The sequence below is a fragment of the Ruditapes philippinarum genome, unplaced genomic scaffold (assembly GCF_026571515.1).
Source record: "Ruditapes philippinarum isolate M1 unplaced genomic scaffold, ASM2657151v2 ctg743_1_1_1_1, whole genome shotgun sequence".
Classification (NCBI taxonomy): Eukaryota; Metazoa; Mollusca; class Bivalvia; order Venerida; family Veneridae; genus Ruditapes; species Ruditapes philippinarum.
Window position 1 is genome coordinate 81,403 of NW_026854628.1, and position 20,565 is coordinate 101,967.

Below are 20,565 nucleotides of genomic sequence, written 5' to 3' on the forward strand. Positions count from 1 at the left end.
TTACTTTAAATGGTAAAAAAATGCATATAAAGTGCATTAATGCTGCCTCAAGATTGTCAATATTAGATGGTATTGAGCAGGTGTGCCAATATCTAATATCAACCGACTTCCTACTCTGCCAAAACACGATATAAAGGTAACTTTCGGTCTTTTGTACCTTCACTCTAGCAACGGCAGACTGTCTGCACGTGAAATGTTACGTCATTAGCAATGAGTTACCCTATGACTGCCGAGCGGGTACATCTCAAAAATCGAATAATGGATTTTGATAAGATTATGATAAAGGGCAGCAAATGCAATAAGAAGGATATGTTCCTTATTACCTTTTACCTCAGAAAGGCGTGATTTAGGGCTGTCTTGTGCTGTCCTGTTTTTGTTTGGGGCCCGCCTGGGCTCCTTGCCACTGGTTCGTGTTGCTGGGTTGTAGGGGGGTTGCGTTCATTGAACGCCACCTTTCCTTGTTGATCTTGTTTATCATATTTTAAGGCTTTACACCCCATCCCTTTTGAGGCCTCAAATAGTGTAAAACATGCGCTATTTAGAAATTTTGAATTTGAGAAATGTTGTTCAAAAGAGTGATCACTTTTTCGGCGCCCCTCGTTTAAAAGGTATATCAAAGGGGTGCCAAGGGGGGGGGGGGGTGCCTCCTTCTGTTTGGGGGTTTGAAGTGGGACAGTAGCCCCTCTTATCGCCGAGAAGATTTGGGACTTGTGGAGGGGGGGGGGGGGGCTAAAATGGCCCCAGGTCGATTTAAATGTACCGTGTAATCAACGCCGAAAATCTCCGACTTAATCTCAATCAATTGAGAAATTGCTGCACCTTGAAATCAGTTTTGATGGGGAAAAAACAACGCAAAATAGAGATTGTTGGCAATTTTGAGACGTCCCCCCGTTGTCATGGTAACTGGAAATTTAAAATTGAGCATGGTGTTCCACAGGCTAAGCCAACATTTGTGCCCAGTTTCATTAGTATTGAAGCATTTTTTTTATAGTTTTATAGCCGTTTGAACTTGTAACAAGAGGCTTAAATCAATGAAAACAGGCTTTTTCGCAATATGCTCATGTAGTAAAAGGTTAGACAATACCGGCATTCTTGTACGGCATAAGCCCTCGGGCCAATATTTTACTAAGTGTGTCGATATGTTTCTTAAAGCAAACTTGCCCTGTAAAAACCTATTATAAATGTCATCTAAATATTTTTTTCTTCTCCTTCTTTTCAGAGATGGGTCTCTCTTGAGACATGCATTTAAAGATTTTTATCGACAATTTTGATGGTTCTACCCTGCTCCTGACCCTGCTTCCGACCCTGCACACACTTTATTTCATCCATAGTGTGATTTTCAATCAAATGGAAAATTAAATTAAATCTCTGTATTTGCCCGTAGGAAAAGAACAGTTATAACACTGAAAATGCATTGTTGATTCTGAATATTTGAATAAATATCATATTTAAACAGTGCATTATCAGCAGAATGTAATGGAATCGATAAACAGACGTGAAAATTAGACAAAATATCGATTTTCCATACTAATGTGCTCATTTTGTTTTGCAATACACTGTACACTAAAGTTGGGCTATTTTGCAATACTCTGTACACTTAAAATCAATACTCGGTACACTTTCCTGTATCTTTTTTGACCTGTATCTTTTTGTACTTTCACACTTTTTGCCTGAAATTTGGACAAAGCATACTTGGATTGTGAATAAAAAATTTGCTCGATTCAATTTTTTTTATATTGGTAATATAATAATTTCTAACGATTCTACAGTATCGCGGTCAGTATTTCCTAGTGAACAGCAGATCGTTTAGAGGTAGTTTAATCAATTTTACTAATACCTGTAATACTTTTACGTCTTTTAGAGCTACAAAAATACCTCTAGATATATAAAACCCGTTGAAATAAATGAAATAGCCATTAGTTTGGAAAATATCGTCGTTGAACTTACCTTCGTTCTCCGTTCAAAGTCGCGAAATGGGATAAAAGTCCTCATAATATCGAGCAATATCCGGGGTACGGTATACCGCAGTGTCAATGTAGACACTGATTTAATTAATGTCTTACAGCTTATTTCTCTTCGTGCCATTATAATATGAAGAATTTAAAATGGTCGGTATTTTTAAATAAATAGAATATATGATTTTTTTGGGACAACACAGTATATATAAATTGATAATGGCCTTGGAAGATTTCCAAAAGTATTGCTGTTTCAAAACATCATTGTTACATAAAGCAGAACAACATTTGCAAAGAAATTTAGCTGAAAATAATCTCGAGAATTGTTGTATGTTATTTCAAGCTGTTTGCAATTTGCAATAACTTTAATCTGTTAAATATGAACATGATATTAATTAAATGACATAACTTTATAAAACAGAAGTCGGAATATGTTTTCTGTTTTTTTATTTAGATAGGATTTACAAAACGAGCCGAAACAAATACATCTTTTGTTCTTTACACTGTAATTTAATGGTATAAATCTATATCTTATGAAATATTTTTTTTATAAAATTTATCAACAGTAAAATTATATTGGTTCCATTAATATATGGTTGATTCCCGAAAATGCTGTAACATTGAATGTCCCTGTTAATAAACACACATGAATATTGTACAAAAACAGAATAAAATGTTCCGGAAAAAAATATTATTTTTGCTATTTTAAGTAGCGTTTTCTAATTTGTTTTGCAATGATTTTGTGCATGCTCCGCTCGCTTTAAGGCAATAAATTACCATATTTATTTTATACAAGCATTTTGACAGTATTCTTTGGATAAAATCCAAACAATAATTTTTGTATCAGATATATAGCTTTATGAACTTTAAAACAGATTTGTAGCAGTTGTAACTACTGTTTTGAAAGTCTGCAGAGGTACCATAGGTTTATATTTATAGATATTTGTCATTGCACTTGAATAATATTTGTAAAGTGTTAATATTATGCCAAATGGTGTCCAGAAATAATGGTTTACTTAAAAGCCATATAAGGATTAATTTTTTACAAATATGTCTGAATATAAGGATTCAACAGTGTCTTGTCTCGTATATCAAGAAAGTTAGATAAAGTGCATATATACTTACACTTTTATTAGTTTAAAAGTACCAAATATATAACGAAGACGCAAATTAGAAAACAAACTCTAGTAGCCCGTCCAAAGTGTCAAAAATGCTATGTCTTTTAAACTAATATTAAATTAGCTGTACCTTTTTTTATCATATATAAACAATGTATTGATTAACGTATACAACGGCATATTTATATTACTTGTGCTTTGAAGGAAATCATACAATATAGTTTGATAGAATAGAGATCCACTAATCATCAATATGATTTTTTCTGCAGTCATTTGAAAAAAATATATGTCTAACTGATCTTAATTCGCAAATCATTTACTGGCGACTTAAAAAATTACAATTTCAACAATTACATAATAGGACATATGCACGATATGACAACATTTCTGTACATTTATATATCTATATATTTTACATAATTCGGTTCATACATTCTGTTCTGACAAGACATACAATGATAACTACTGTATATTCCACATATCAGACATTCTATATACTAGACACTTTTCTGCTGTACCTAATTTACTTAAATCTGATATATTCCACATAGATAATAATGCCTATTTTAATACATTACCGTTATCTAAATAACGGTTATATTGTTATCCTAATTATGGTTATTTATATTAGATTATTGTCATTTTGCCTATAAAGTCTGAACGTTTATTTAAGAAAATTGAACCTATTAAAGAAATAAGTTATATAACCTAATTTTCCAGACAATGAAAATGTTTCGTTTCGTAATATTTTTGTATATTTTGTGCTATAAAGAGGATAATTGCTTTGCATGTAAGAACGAAATATATTTCACTGGGTGGACACCAGATGGCTACGCCAAACGTGAAAATATAATAGCTTGTATTCACGAGTTTACTACCATTGTAAGATAATTTATTATGATTGCATATGCGTTACTTTTTTATTAAAACCTAAGTCACTTGTCAATATCAAAGTAAAACAGTGTTTGTACTCTATAAAGGTCAGAGGTGCGTTTCATAAAGAATCTAAGGACCGATTTAAGTCCTAAGTGCAAAACTGTGATAAAACCGCGTTTATATTGCTTCATTGCTAACACTTTACCAGTTCCATATTGACTGCCAGGCTTTACTTTTAACATACCCTTATCATTTCCCACTGTGTATTTTGTACATATACTATGAGTGGTACGGAATTTCTTTCACTAATAAAACATATCATTACACTGGTAAGCAAAAAAGAACGTGTTTATTCTAACAATAGTTTTATTACCTTAAAAGTATTTAATTAAATCATATACACATAACCACAACTTATCATAATTCATATTAGATCAGACATCATCAGTGTAATAATAACCGACAAAAATTTATTTAACATTACAGGGATTAATAACTTTTTCTTCACCTATGCCTTCCATTTATACGTATATATCTATGTTTTTTCAGCACTTGTTTTTGTATTTATAACTTAAGTGAAAAGTTAGGAGTGCCTTAGTAGGAATAGTCCTAAGTTTAGTGTTAAAATTGTACTTAGGACTTTTCTTGAAACGCAGTTTTATCACAGTTTTGCACTTACGACTAAAATCGGTCCTAAGATTCATTATGAAACGCACCTCTGACCTTTACAGAGTACAAACATTGTTTTTCTTTGATATTGACCAGTGACTTAGGTTTTAATCAAAGATAACGCATATGCAATCATAATCTTACAATTATCAAGTCAAGACAATCCAGGTTATATCATAGAAACAGAATTTGAAAGGCTTTGGACAATCTGATCAAGTTTTATTCACATAAATCACATAAAAACGTGGTGTATCGTAAAACAAGGTATCGTAAAAGAAAACATTCTTACAAAGTTTAATGAAAATCCAATCAAATATATGGTTCTAGTGTGAAAAACAAAATTTTCTTTCGATTTCACCTGGTTGTTTTCAATTTGTTCCAAGACATTAATGAGGGAATCATTTAAACAATGTAAAATAAAGACCAGTTCAAAATTGTGACATAGTGTGTTAACATCAAGGAAGAATTGACGCCGTACACAAGCTATCAGTTGATCCAAAAAGCTTAGCCATGAGCACAACATTTTCAGGATTTTTCTTGTTCATGTATGGAAATTGCATACAGATTTTCTCCTGTCAAGATCGATTTGATCAGTTCATCATTTTCTGTATAGTCGATAACTTTTTCAGATTTTGATTCAGCTAAGTCAAACAACTGCCTTGCATTACTTATGGCCATTTTACTCAGCTTTACTTGGATAAATCTTTGAGCATTTCCCATTTGGCATGTATTTTCCAATTTCTGATTTCTATCCCCCATTGTCTCAATCATTTTACTAATATTACTCTTTTCAGCTTCAATGTCACTTTCTATGTCAGCCTGTGCCTTTTGCAGAGCTCTTATTGCATTTCTCTCCAAACTTTCAAAATGTTGTATCATCTTTTGTTTGGTTTCATTAATTTTGGACGTAATACTTAAACTAAGGTCTTTAGTAGATTTGAGATATTTCTCTTTTTTCTTATCACAAGCAACCAGCTGATCATACATCAACTTTGATTCGTGTTGCAAAGTTTGCACATGGCGGATACTACTTCCCTTGCTTGCGACATTTTCAACATCAGTCACTCCTTCACATGATCTGTAAAACATTTGACATTTTTGTAAATTTTACATGACATGACAAACATTTTCAACATCCCTAATTAAATCTTATTTTTTCATGTTACCAACATGAATTTGATAACATTTACGTTGGAAACATGTTATCGGTCTACACTTGGTATGTTTTTTTGTAAGTATTTCAAATACTGATAAAAGCAATAAAAATGTACCATTTGTATATTGTTATGAATTTTTCTTTGAAAGACAATGTGAATCGAGTTCTTAGTGATTTAAAATTAGTATGAGCATATGCATGATGAATATTAATATTTTATTCAAGAACAAGTTAACATCTGCTTTAGATGGATATGTCATATCTGAAGATTTATCGCACACATCAACATTCATTCATGTATGGAATTCTTTTTTGCTTTGCTGTCACATATAGCACTAAATACTTCCAACATAATAATTTACAAACCTTCCATTATGGACCAACTCACCGAACAATTTAATTCACAATGAAAGAAAAAAGTTTACCTATCTAATATATAGTTTCATATGATAAATTATTTTTACTGATAAACATATTTATTGTAATAACACTAAATTTTGAAATTCATATTAACACTGTCGAGAATCTCATTCTGGAAAGGAATGTCACTAAAAACAAAGTGACCCATAAATTGAACACCGCTGTACAAACAGGTGGTGGTGATAATCATATTTTTATTCACCTGAGAGGAGAAAAGAACTACTTTCCACTCAACACAAAATGCTTTAAAATACAACATATTTAAACCAATATAATATGAAATCTGTCAATAAAGGAAAAAACTATAGACTAGACATTATAAAGTATGATATTCATGTATGACCTTGATCCTTTTTTTTATCGTGTTTATATGCCATCTTAATAGACATCATATCTATACATAATACTTCAAGATCCATTCAAGAATAAAAATGTTATGCATAAACACAAGACCATCTATTCATAACCACGATAAGTGATATACATGTGTGACCTTAAAGCTGGCGACCTTACTGTACCCGATACTTAATCATTAAATCTAACATAATTATCCATCCAAGAGTGACAGAAATGTTGACATGATACAATCATGGATGCACTTATATCAAAAATTCATATTATGACTTTTGAGTACAAGCTTGAACTTGACATTTGGGCTGAATACTTGATTCTTGGATACAACACATTGTACTCATACAAAACACACTTAAGCTTAAGTCATTTTTTTAACTTCATTCAGGAATGACGTAATTGTTCACCGGACACAACTTATGAAAAATTTGTATTGTGATCTTGCACATTCATTTCAATGCCTGTCAAATCTATACAAAATTATTTCAAAATCAATCCATAAATGACAAAATTATAGACCAGACACAAAGTGTTGATAAAGGAATGGAAAGGTGGATGCTGCAAAAAAAATTCTTTATACCTTCCCTATTTGCTTTGTTTTTGAGGGGGATGCATAAAGTTCATGGCATTAAGGAGGTCTTTCAAAGTGACCAACAATTACTATCCGGCACTGCATGCATATTGCATTTTTTTTTTGAAACATCAATACAAATCATTTATCAATCCATTTGTATGATAAGCCACTTAACCAATACATCAAAGAGTTATTGTGACAGCGAATCAGTTTCATCTTAAAATATCTAATATGCTCTTTTATTTATATAAAATTTACCTATGTTCTGTTGCTATGCATCTTACGCAATACACCATGTCATGTGTTGTACAATACATCTCGATATTTCTATCAGGGTGGAACCAACACTTTACATACTTTTCTGCAGCCCTTTTACTTCCATTTGGTAGGTTGGTAAGTTTATGCTCTTTTGTTGCCTTCATTCGTTGATGACATCTTGCACATGTTGAACACAGATACTCCTGGCATGTGGAACAAAATTGTTGTGCTTCTTCTCTCGTCCCATCAACTTCACATGGCGTACATACAACATCAGCTACAACATCTGATGCACTATGTAGGTCACTCTTAAAACCTGTAAACAGTTATTCCAAATAAAACATGGGTGTCATGATCACCAAACATCATCAACTAAGATCCATTGCAAGAAATGATCATATTTTAATTGTGTTTCATTGTGGCCAAGCTTTTCTAACCCCGTTAATCCCAGAAATGATTTTAAAATATGTAATATAAACTAAAGAGAGGCATATTTTATTATAAGTGGATATAACAAGTTACATAAGTGCGGGCTATTTTTTATCCTTGCAGCATGAGTATATCTTACGAACAGGTCAACTAGATTATATTTATATTGTAATGATTATATACCTAAGCTCTGTGCCATACAGTTTTCAAAAAAGATAATGTGTTTTATGTTTACAAATCTTCCTATTATGTACTCGAATGAACCCAGGACTGGTCCAATTTTAACCCAAGGGGCATAAATCAATACACTTTTTGGAAGATTACCAGGTGATGATGCATACAAAATATCTATTAAAAAAATAAATATATTTCTTAGTATAATTTCAGCTCCTGTGTCCTCAGACTTATCTTTAATATATCTTTTCAATCCTTACTCCTTACAAGTATTCCTGTTAATTTTTTTTAAAATCTACCAAGTTGCTAAGCTGGTGTTGAAATTATGGATAACAATGCAAAACCATGCTATCATAAAAGCACACCTGTGTATATTTTTTCTTAAACACTTCATTCCTATATTTCAAATCTTGCATGGGTCTTACTTAAAACATGGACATATGAGCCATTATTGATTAAGGGATGAACTTTGCAAGTAGCACAGAACTAGTCTGCAAATTGTTTAACTCTTCATAGATTGCATGTAGGATAATAATTTATCTGCTGCTCTTAATGTACGAATCATATACATTCACAGAATATACAAACATTTATATTAAGTACTATTTTCCCTTAAGAGCCATCAGATTTATTAAAGACTTTTGAGCGTTACATAAGTAGCCGTGTATGCCACAAGCCTTAAAAAGTATGATCATATGGACTTAATAATAAAGAAAAATATTGCCTTATATCAGACCAAAGTGGTGGGACATAAAAAGCAATTAAATAAATTATTTACTTGGTCCTTTGTCAAGCTCTTCCATATTCATGGGCTTAAGAATTGCTGATGTACTTTGTAATTGCATCATCTCTGTATCTAGAGAAAGCATTTCGTCAACATCTGGTGTCCCTGCTGAAGCCTGAACACTTAATTGAACTGTATCTGAAGATTTCCTGAAAGTACAAATAGTATCAATACACTATTTTAATATCTTCTTAATATGTTCACATCACCTTTATTTATCTACATTTAAAAGTTATTTTAGTTCAATACCTTAAAACAAAGATGATAAAAAATGTCCTTTGAAGTACAAGAGCTGAATGCAAACATTGGTATACAAATAGACTAACAAAGTTTTAAATTCAAAATTTATCTTTTCCAAATATTTTTCCGTGGGGGGGGGGCTTTTCTCTGCATATCACACAATTATAACTGTATATGAAACTGGTACCAGTATTTTTCAATTAATCATGTATCTGTTAATTAGTAAACAAATAGACTAACAAATTTTTCGATTTTACCTACGGGAAACAACACAAACCAGATAACGTTTACAGTGTAAATTGCAAATTGCGGACAACAAACAACTCATTAATCCTAAAAGTTCACCTTTGATTTCTGTGTGCCCAAGTTAGCTTGAAAATGAATAATAAAGAAGTATTTGCAATTTTGCAATGTGCAATATAATATAACTCCTATTTCCACAAATATTTGGTAGACCATGGCTTAACATGAAAATTGATAAGGGATTCATATATACCTAAGGTTATGTTGTCTTTCAATTTCATCATTGCTCTCAATATCTTTTGTTTGGTAACTTCCAAATTTAAAGACATTTCCTCTCCATTTCTGTAACTCATCTGCCTTGACTGACTTAATGTATCGTTCAGATTCAGTTATTTGAGAAATTTCCCATTTACTAGCGCAAGGTTTTATATATTTATCTTTTTGCCATTTTCCAAAATCTCTGTGCTCATCTGATTTAACTGTGGAGTAGTACTTATCATGTGGGTGTATTCCAGATTTCTGTGACTTGAACCAAGGGATTTCCCATTTCTCTGATACATTTGTACAGTCTCCCGATACATTTGATTTCGATTTTTCATTCTTTAGTTCTTTGTCTGAATTTTCTGATTAAATAAATACACATGTACATCATAATAAAACTAGGCCTTGCTCAAACAAGTAAATGGAAAAGCTTTGAGACTTGTAATTGTATTGAAACATATGAAACTTGACGTCTCTATTTATTTCAGTTTTTAAAGTGAAATCTCATGGAGAACTTACTAGGCATTTAAATGCAACGAAGTGACATACTGCCATATTTAATAAACTACCTATATACATGTAATATAAATGAGTATCTTTATGTAATGTCAATTGATATAATAAAGCTAGGGACAGAAAATTCACAATACTCTGTTTGTTAAGGCAGATCTACTTTGAACCACGGATTTATGTTTGGACTAATATCATATCAATAAATGAAAATTAAATATTTTATAAATATCAAATTTGTAACACACAGTTTCTTAAGAAAAGAGGATCATGATGACCCTAGATTGCTCACATGAGATAATGTTTATACAATGCAGTAGAAATATTCGGTTGTGGCCATTTTGTCCATGACAATGTTTCCTGTACCTTAAGAAGATCCATTAAACAATGCTACATTCTTAATACCTAAGATCTAAGCAATGTTGTTTTTTTTAACACAAGATTATTCAAAAATGTTTTCCTATGATTTCCAATGGAACCATTTTACAACTAAGGGATATGATTTTAACTTTTGAACAAGAGCTGTCAAAGGAGACAGCGAAGCTTGACTAATTTAAAAATACTGAACACAGTAAGGAAGACAAAAATATGAAAGAACTAGAAATGTGTCGTCACGCCATGGATGCCCCCACATGCAGCCAAAACTTCAGATGTTATAATAGTTAGTTCCAAATCTGTTTGCACAAACTATTTTTTTTTTTCATTTTGAGTTCAAAGCCGTTAAAGTTATTCAATGTTAACACAAACCATTTTATACAAAGTTCTATGCACTGAAACAATTCAGTCTTAACCTTTTGTAAATTGCATATTTGTAGCCAAAATAATGACTTCATATTCACTTCCACCAAAAGTATGAGTGCTGAAACTGAAAATTCAAAAAATTTCCAACATTAATTCAATTTTAGAGAGATAACTTTGTCCAAAATCATTGAACCATGACCAAATTCAAACTTGAACTGCTTATTCCTAAGATGTATCTATATGACAAATTTGAGTTAAATGTGTACAACCATTTGGGAGATAATGAACAGAAACTTAAAATTTCTGACTTTTTTCAAAGTTCAAGAGGGATAACTCTGTAAGGTATCATTAAACCATGACCAAATTGGAACTTGACCAGTGTATTCTTATGACATATCCATATATTAAATTTGAGTTGAATATGTACAACTATTGGGGAGATAATGGACGGGGAACAGAAAATTTTCTTTTTTTCAAAGTTAAAGGGGCAAAAATCATCAAACCATGACCATATTCGAACTTGATCTGCGCATACCTATGAGGTATCCATGTGTGAAATTTGAGATGAATGTGTAATACAGTTGGGGAGAAAATAAATCGAAACTGGAAATTTCATATTATTTTCAAATGAAAGGGGCATTACTCTGCCAAAAATCATTGAATCATAAATAAATGCAATCTTGACCTGTGCATTAGTTTGGCATATCCATATCTTAAATTTGAGTTGAATATGTACAGCTGTTGGGGAGATAATAAATGGAAACTGAAAATTTCATATTATTTTCAAAGTGAAAGGGTCATAACTCTGCCAAAAATCATTGAACCATGACCAAATTCGAACTTGACCTGCGCATTCCTATGACATATCCATATCTTAAATTTGAGATGAATATGTACAACTGTTGGGGAGATAATGAACAGAACCTGAAAATTTCATATTATTTTCAAAGTGAAAGGGTCATAGCTCTGCCAAAAATCATTTAACCATGACCAAATTCGAAATTGACCTGCACATTCCATATGCTAAATTTGAGTCAAATGTGTACAACTGTTGGGGGAGATAATGAACGGAAACTGAAAATTTCATCAACGGCATAACTCTGTCAAAAATATTTGGACCATGACCAAATTTGAACTTGACCTGTATTTTCTCATGATATATCCATATGTCATAAAATTATTTAAGTTGAATGTGTGCAACAGTTACTAAGATAATGAACGGAAACTGATGATGACGGAATTACAGAATGACGGAATGACGGAACAGGGTAACACTATATGCCCTAACCATGTTATGGCGGGGGCATAAAAATCAATTTTGATATAAATATATTTCTTCTTATGACAAGAAGTTATTGTTAACATAAATTCCAAGTTCAAGGGGGAAAAATTCTGGAAATAGTCACACTAGAGTTATGGACCTTGTAACACAACAAGTGTGTAATGATAAGAAATATATATTTGAAGTTTGAAATCGATAGCTTAAAAAGTAAAGAAGTTATAATACTTCTTAAAGAAATTTCTAAGTTCAAAGGGAGATAAATCTGAAAATATTGCTTCAAGAGTTATGAACCTTGTCACATAAGATCTGGTTGATGATAAGGAATATGTATTTAAAGATTGAGGTAGATACCTGTAAAACTAACACTTTTCAAGTAAAAAAAATCTAAGTTAACAGGGAGATAATTCATGCAATATTGGTACTAGAGTCACAAAAGATGTGGTTAATGACAAGGAACATATATTTGAAGTATGAAGTTGATCCCTTAAGAAATAAAGAAGTTATAGTAAAAATGATATTTTTTTCAGGAAATTCTAAGTTCAAGGGGAGATAAATCTAAAAGTATTAGTGCTAGAGTTATGAAGCTTGTCACATAAGATGTGGTTGATGATAAGGAAAATATATCTGAAGTTTGAAGTTGATACCTTAAGAAATGAAAAAGTTAAAGTGAAAAATATTTTACTGCACCAAAACTTTAATCTGAAATCTGGACGCGGAAGCCAAAGCCGGGGTGAGTATGACAGCTCTCCAAATACTTCGTACAGTCGAGCTAAAAAGGGTACAAATAATACTACAAGCCAAACATCGCAGCTCTTTATATTGTATATTTTAATGAAGTGGTTCTTAAGGTCTGTTTCCAAAAAATAGTCAATGTAATGAAATTGACCCCAGCATGGTCATCTTTTACCAAATGCTCAAGTTTATATTACTTCTGTAAAAGTCTAATAGACATTGGTAAACGGAACATGTAATTTCAAAGAAGATAATTTAAATGTGCTTTACTTTTATTATTAGGTTTTGTACACAAAGACTCCTATTTATAACCTATGGATCTCAAAATTGAGCATCGGTAAAAAGTTTATGTGGATTTCTGCTGATAAAAATGGGCATTGTAACACCAGAAATGAAAAAGAAAATAGGTCAATAACAGTTGAACTTTTTAAACGTTTATGTGAAATACAAAGCCTTTTTTAAGAAAATCGAAATGTGGTTCTACCTTCGTGACTACCCTCTATATATACACTTTTTGTACACGATTTTTATGCAGTATTCGTCAAAATAGTTTTTCTGTCACGGGTTCTTGTAACGAAAACATACAATGTGTAGGAAGAAAATGTCACTAAACGGACTCGAAATACACAGTTTTTAAAATATCTTATCACCGGAGGTACTCAGCATTCAAACAAACTCTTATGGACAATGTATTGATTTGGCTCAAAGTGAATGAATTGCCGGTCAAAATTCCATTCAAGCTCCAAATGTACTAAAAGATCAATAGGTGCAAGATAATAACATAAACCATCTACATAATTATGGATAAATTCCATAAAGCAATCTAAGTTTTATTCTTATGTGTATCATTCTGTAATTAAAACTTATATCCGAAATAGACAGATTTTCCAAAGTCAGGTTTGAATAACACCATCAATTAAGAAAGAGATAAAAGACATTCAGCATACTAAAGATATTCATTATAATGACTATAGCTATTGTGGGAAGTCCACATTTACTTTAACCCATTACTTCATAAGCATTTTGTGAAAAAAATGGTTGTTTTCATTGAAAAGTCTCCCGTTACAAGTTCAAATTGCTATAAAACTTTAAAAACTGCTTCAATACTAATCAAACTTGGCACAAATGTTGACTGGACCATTGCCTTTGCAACAACATGCTCAGGCTTAAATTTCCTGTTACCATGGCAACGAGGGGACATCTCAAAATTGCCAAAAATCACTTTTTTTGCGTTGATTTTTTCCATCAAAAATGATTTCAAAGTGCTGCAACTTCTTAATGGTTTGAGATAGAGTCAAATGCTTTACAGCGTTGGTTACATGTTACCTTATGATCGATATGGGGTCATTTATAGCCTCTCACAGGTCCAAACATTTTCTGGCAATGAGGGGGACTACCGCCCCCCTTCAAACCCCATATCCCTTCTCGCAACCCCCTGATGTATCTTTTGGTTAGGGGGCCGCGCCGAAAAAGTGGTCACTTTTTTTAACAACATTTCTCAAACGAAAACAATTGTTTGGGGCCCAAACAGGACATTTTTTCACTATTTGAGGCCTTAAAGAGGGGGGGGCGAAAGTGCGTTGTTTGGCGTATATATGAGGTACATACACGTATGAAAGCTTCTATACCGTCTTTTATGCAGGTGTAGAGTTATAAATGTAGTTAGAGGAAGAAAACCTTCCACACATAAGAACAAACAGATTGATGCGGCCATAGAGTACCTTTATTTTGTAAATTATGCAAATAACGGAAACATGACATCGACAAGTTTAACATGTTACTTCTATCCAGCTCACCCATGTCAATACAAATCACTACAAAATAAAGAATATCTTAACGATACGCTGATTATAAACACTTATGATTATGAAACAATTACAGTTTGCTGATAAAATTAGAAATAAATTGAAATTTTTTATTCTTTATTTACCATTTCACTTCATGACAATCAACAGGAAAATCTATTAAATTCACTTGTGGAGGTTTGAAGTGATAAATACCCATATAAATGCAAATAATGCGTTGGGAAACATTATATGATACGATAGTTTTACAAAAATTTGGTCACTTCCGTATGTCAGCTGCTTAATATATTACCGTTTGGCTTGTCCAACTTACGTATCATCAAAAGAAAATTAATAATTATATAAGTAGTACTGCATCAATATAGTTAGCCTTTTAATGTAGTTATATTTAATTATTAAACATATAAATTTTACTAATGTTCTTTCAGCCAAAGCTACAAAACCATAACTGTTTTTTTTAAAGATTTCTCTTTAATCTTTATATGGAAGTGACACATAGTTTTGATATGTTTTTTTCTATATCACTTATGGATCTCTTCGGCATAAATGAAGCTACACTAAAATTTTGACCTGCGATTCCTTTATTTTGAGCCAAATCACAATAAATGTTTAAATAAGGTTTTTTTTTTATATAAAGCATCGTTCGGTGATAAGATTTCGTAAAAACACTGTATTTTGAGTATGTTAAATGACATTTTCTTCATACGCATTGCATATTTTGGACACACCAGAACCTACAATGTATGACGGAAAGAATATCTCGACGAAGACTGCATAAAATCCAAAACAAAAAATAGTTATAAACATGCATAGTCTTAGGAGGGTAGATTCACATTCCAATTTCCTTATATAAAACTTCAAATTTGTAAATAAATGTTAAAACAATTGAAAACTTAAATATTTTCTCTTTCACATATGGTGTTATAGTACACATCTGGATCAGCTGAAATTCACATATACGGTATAAGTACTATTTTCTGCGAGAACTTTATTTCTGCTATTTCTGCGGTTTTTAACAACACCGCAGATTTAAAAACCGCAGAAAATTAAGCCTTTCCGTATGTTTATGTCGGAATATGTCAACTACCGGTATTGTATAAGTACATTACCATGTACCGTTAGAAATAAATGTTACTTTGCTTGTTCACTTTGTTTAAATAATTATTATGTTTGTATGATTTTCGCTCACCCTTACCTAGTTGTACAATATCTTGTGTCTACGTGCGATTTTGCCATTGTTTATTATTCACACTTCATATATGTACACGTACAGTACTAAAATTTTGTCATTGCACGTTTAGTAACATATATATACCGATACATGATGATTACATGTTAACCGGAAGTATTGTATATGTTACATCAACAAATCTTGAAATGTTGTCTGATTGTGTCGGTTTATTTTGTAAAAATATATTAATTAAAACGCAGAAATAAAAAGCATCAATGCCAGAATGATGACACCGCAGAAATAAGATACGCAGAAATTTAAAACCCTTTATTTTAACAAAAATCGCAGAATATTAAGCCCGCAGAAAAAAGTACTTATACGGTATACTTTACCGATGCTAAATTTTGAGAAACATATGGTGTTTCATCCCCGTGACTATGCAACACTGCATGGAAACTATTTATGCCTTCAGACACATAATTTCACAAAGGAATATTTCAATGTGTTTTGTATGTGAAATGTGAATAAGGGACCCCTAGAGGTTGGGCCAATTTTTACCCTGGAAAGAAACATAATGTCATATTACTTGCCAACTAATGTAGTTTTTGAGAAGAGATTTTTTTAGATCTGTTCAGTCTATTTACCATATGTACCTTTGGGTAGGTCAATCATGACCTTAGAGTTCTGTAATTTTCGAGTCTACTTTTAGATGACTAACTTATGCATTAAACTGGAAACATTCATACAACTTTCATGATGGGTCATCTGAGATTCTTTACTGAGAATGTAGATCAAAATCTTATATGTCATTAAGGGGCAGATGCTATTATTTTAGTAAATGACTGATGACAAACAATGTCCAACAGACAACAAACATCATTTAACCACAAGTACTCACCTCTGAGTACATTTTGCCCATTGCAGCTAAACAATTGTTATCACAAAAAAATCATAATAGACACTAATATAAACAAAACATGAACCCTTTAAAAATAAGTTATATGCTAAAACCTTTATGCCTCTTCTTTTCAATGTGTCTCATTCTTCTTCTTGATGTCTTATGATGGTCGTGGCTGTCCATATAAAAATCATGTTTTCCTCCATTGTCTTTCTGTGAATTTAAGTACATAATACATATACAAAAGTAATTAAAAATATTCAAGCAAATTTGATGAATTGATATCCTACGTCTTATGATAAGAAGAACTGTCTTGACTGCTCTCAGTGTTTCATAGTAAAACCAAAACCCTGAATAATGTAAAATTTTCTAAGTTAAACTAGAAATGTGTCCATATTAGGACACGGGTGCCCCAACACTCCACCGATTTGTCAATCTTATGTCTCTAGGTCAAATTTATTTTTTGGCTACATGTGCCCAAGTTGAATACTAAAAATCTTTTATTAAGTAAAGGGCAAATACTACAAATACTGAATAAATCCACAAGAAAATCCCAAGGTGCATAAGTACACATGCTGACCAACATTCTTGTAAACTTTCAGGCCTACAGGTCATAAACTTTTTGAGTTATGTGCAACACAAGCTAAATATTGTAAATTTTTACTAAGTCAAGGGCAATAACTCTAAAAACACTCAAAATATCCACAACCATGTGCACAACTACACATGCTGAGCAACATTTCTGTAAGGTTTCATGACTCTAGGTCAAATACATTTTTAGTTATGTGCGACACAAGTTGAAAATTGGAAATTTTCACTAAGTCAAGGGCAAGTACTCTAAAAATATTAAATATATCCACAAAAAATACCCAGGTGCACAACTACATATGCTGATCAACATTCCTGTAAGGTTTCATGACTCTAGGTCAAATATTTTTTGAGTTATGTGCAACACAAGTTGAAAATTGCAAATTTTTACTAAGTCAAGGGCAATTACTCTAAAAATACTCAAAATATCCACACAAACATACCCAGGTGCACAACTACATATGCTGATCAACATTCCAGTACGGTTTCATGACTCTAGGTCAAATATGTTTTGAGTTACATGCGACACAAGTTGAAAATTGCAAATTGTTACTAAGTCAAGGGCAATTACTCTAAAAATACTAAATATATCCACATGAAAATACCCAGGTGCACAACTTCACATGCTGATCAACATTTCTGTAAGGTTTCATGACTCTAGGTCAATTACTTTTTGAGCTATGTGCGACTCAAAAAGGGAACAGACGGACGGACGAACAGACAAGGGTAAATCTAAATGCCCCCCATAGTGGGGGCACAAAAGGGCCATATTTCTGTCAAAATCTGCCTTAACAGTTATGTAAACAGACTTTAAACTGGATTTTACCATTCATGATTGTAACAGATTTTATGTGGTCTTCAAAAATTTTGAACATTCAAGGTAAATATTCTTATTGTTATTATTTTTGTTTATAATAGTCCTTAAACATAGAACTGGAAGTGTAATTGCAATTAGTTCATCGTTTTACGTTGTGAGTTTTGTTCAATCATGTGAATTTTGGCAAACTTTCACTTTGGACCCTGACTTAGTGAAAACAAACATGGTGGAATGGCTGACAAGGCTGAATCACCTTAAGAAGTTTGACATAGCAAATCAAAGTTTTTTATCTTGTTCAAACCTACAAATGATTTGTATAATATATATCTGTAATCAGAGACAGATGTTATCTATGTCTCTGCTGTAATACTTAAATTATGACTACTGGCATGCGAGCAGTTCCCGTACAAAAATCATAGTTACTTAAACATTATTTTTTATTACGCTCACTCACCAAAATTTGAATTTTACACATCAATATTCGGCTCGTCACACAAATCATGGAAATTCCATTATGTTCTAAACATAGAATTACCCTTACTTATGAGGCCTCAAATGGGGTACCGAAATTATCCATTATTTTGTATGAAGAGAAGTAGTTCCCGTACATAAAATCTAACCAATTGTAATTATACAATTTTATTATATCGGACCTATTTTTCATTTACAATTGTTGAACAGACCATTATCTAAGAGATAAATAGATGTAATTCAGGAAATAGAGCGTAGACTAAACGCGGGTATCTATTACCCGGTACCGTTACCCCAACGCATTCACATGCAATAACATGCTTGTATGCATGATATTTTACGCATCAAAGCCATAAAATTATTTTATATAGTAATATTGGTCAAAATTCTGATAATTAAACAAGTTTTCATGACATTGCCTACTTATCTGTAAACAGGTGGTATTAGTGGAAAACCCTTTAACAAGCCTCACGTGTAAGTATTTTTGCGCATGTTCGAAAGGACGGAATCCCCCAGAGAAAACAAGGTCACGTTTTGACGACGCACAGGTGAAAGTGATTTAAAATGAGACTTTTTATACGTACTGCCAAACTGACACTTAGATTTTGTCTTGTTTATGTATCTGCTTGATTTGAAATGAATTTTTGAAGAATACAAGCAAAAATCAAGCGTTTAAATGAAAAATACGGGTACTGCTTCTGTACGGGAACTGCTCGCATGCCAGTACAGTACATTTGGCAAATATAGCGGTCACATGGAAACAACAATTTAATACTTTCACTTTCGCTGGTAGTGAGAACTATTATAAATATGGAATCATTCGTGAATAAACTTTTTTTCATTGAAATTCTAAATGTGACTTGAATTGTTAACGCAAACCACAGACACTTGTGCTTGTGAGGAACGGGTCTACTCTCCAAGTGTTTCTGAACCACGGATTTATATAAATAGTATAGAGTCAACTAAAGGAACTTGTTTACGAAATTTCATATTTCATCGTAACATTATTATACTTCACATGAATGTGAGGCTTTCGTCTTTAGAATGTAGATTCTATGTCTTACTGTTTGCTCAGAAGTTTCCATATCCAGGATAACAGCCTACAAGTGCTAATGACCACAAATGGCGAAATGTTTTCAAAGGGAGATAACAATTGTATAATAACGCTCTATCTAAAGCTATAGAGGTAGAGTCACAATAAATAAAACTTTGAATGATATCAGGAATAATCAATTATTGTCTTTAGATCTAGTGATATATCTTTTTTTATATACACAACTTTTCTCATCCTTTACTTTAAGTCTGTTACTAGATCTACCAAAACGGTTGCCCAACACACAGGATTTGCATGATAGCGATATCTAGATTCATCATGATACGCTTGTGCCAAGTTAAAATCCTTTGATGAATAACAGAGTTATCGACCGGACGATAATTTCTTAATGATATTTCTGCTGTCCTTTGACCTCTAAGTGTGACATTGACCTTTGAGTCAAATATTGCAAATGGCACGTCACCTCAGCATGCTCAACATATGAGCAAAATTGTTTCCTTCCTTGATACATGATGAGTTATTGGCCGGACAAGATGTTCTTACTGCTGATATTTGACCTCTGTGTGTGACTTTCACCTGGAAGCTAAAGGACTAGGTTGTGTGCGTGACACACCCTCTCATCATACTACCCTTTGTGCCAATTTATTTTAAGATTTTTTATCCATGATTGAGTTTTGGGCGAGACGAGGTTTTCTAACTGCCGATGTTTGACCTCAAATTGTGACCTTGACATTGAATGTAGGAGTCAAGGTCTTGCAAATGTCACACCAGCATGCTTAAATGTTTTAAAATACCTAGCTTGTATTTAAAAAAAATATCAATATATATAGTACTATATATTGCGGATATCCCCTTCAATAAATACCACCCTGCTTTTATACTAGGTTCCAAATAACGTAACTTCGTAAACAATTCAATATTTAGCAGATATGACCGCTTAAATTATATATATTACACAAATCCATTTCACACAAACGTGTAAATACAT

The 20,565-nt window shown here is 32.3% G+C and overlaps 1 protein-coding gene across 1 annotated transcript; it reads right to left on the reverse strand.

Annotated features, from left to right (window-relative positions):
- Positions 1 to 4,816: 4,816 nt before the first annotated feature.
- LOC132740626 (uncharacterized) lies at positions 4,817 to 19,672 on the reverse strand. Its single transcript, XM_060728569.1, has 6 exons — positions 19,537 to 19,672; positions 16,761 to 16,860; positions 9,501 to 9,870; positions 8,759 to 8,913; positions 7,378 to 7,693; positions 4,817 to 5,696 (listed from the first exon to the last, which is right to left on the reverse strand). Exons 1-6 carry the CDS (start codon positions 19,606 to 19,608, stop codon positions 5,144 to 5,146), a joined length of 1,566 nt encoding a protein of 521 aa, XP_060584552.1. The 5' UTR covers positions 19,609 to 19,672; the 3' UTR covers positions 4,817 to 5,143.
- Between the last annotated feature and the right edge of the window lie 893 nt (positions 19,673 to 20,565).

Coding starts and splice junctions, on each gene's coding strand:
- LOC132740626 (XM_060728569.1), bottom strand. CDS start 19,608: ATGGAAACTTCTGAGCAAACAGTAAGACATAGAATCTACATTCTAAAG. Junction 8,914..9,500: donor GAAAGACAACATAACCTTAG/GTATATATGAAT, acceptor TTGTACTTTCAG/GAAATCTTCAGATACAGTTC. Junction 5,697..7,377: donor TGCATAGCAACAGAACATAG/GTAAATTTTATA, acceptor AATGTTTTACAG/ATCATGTGAAGGAGTGACTG.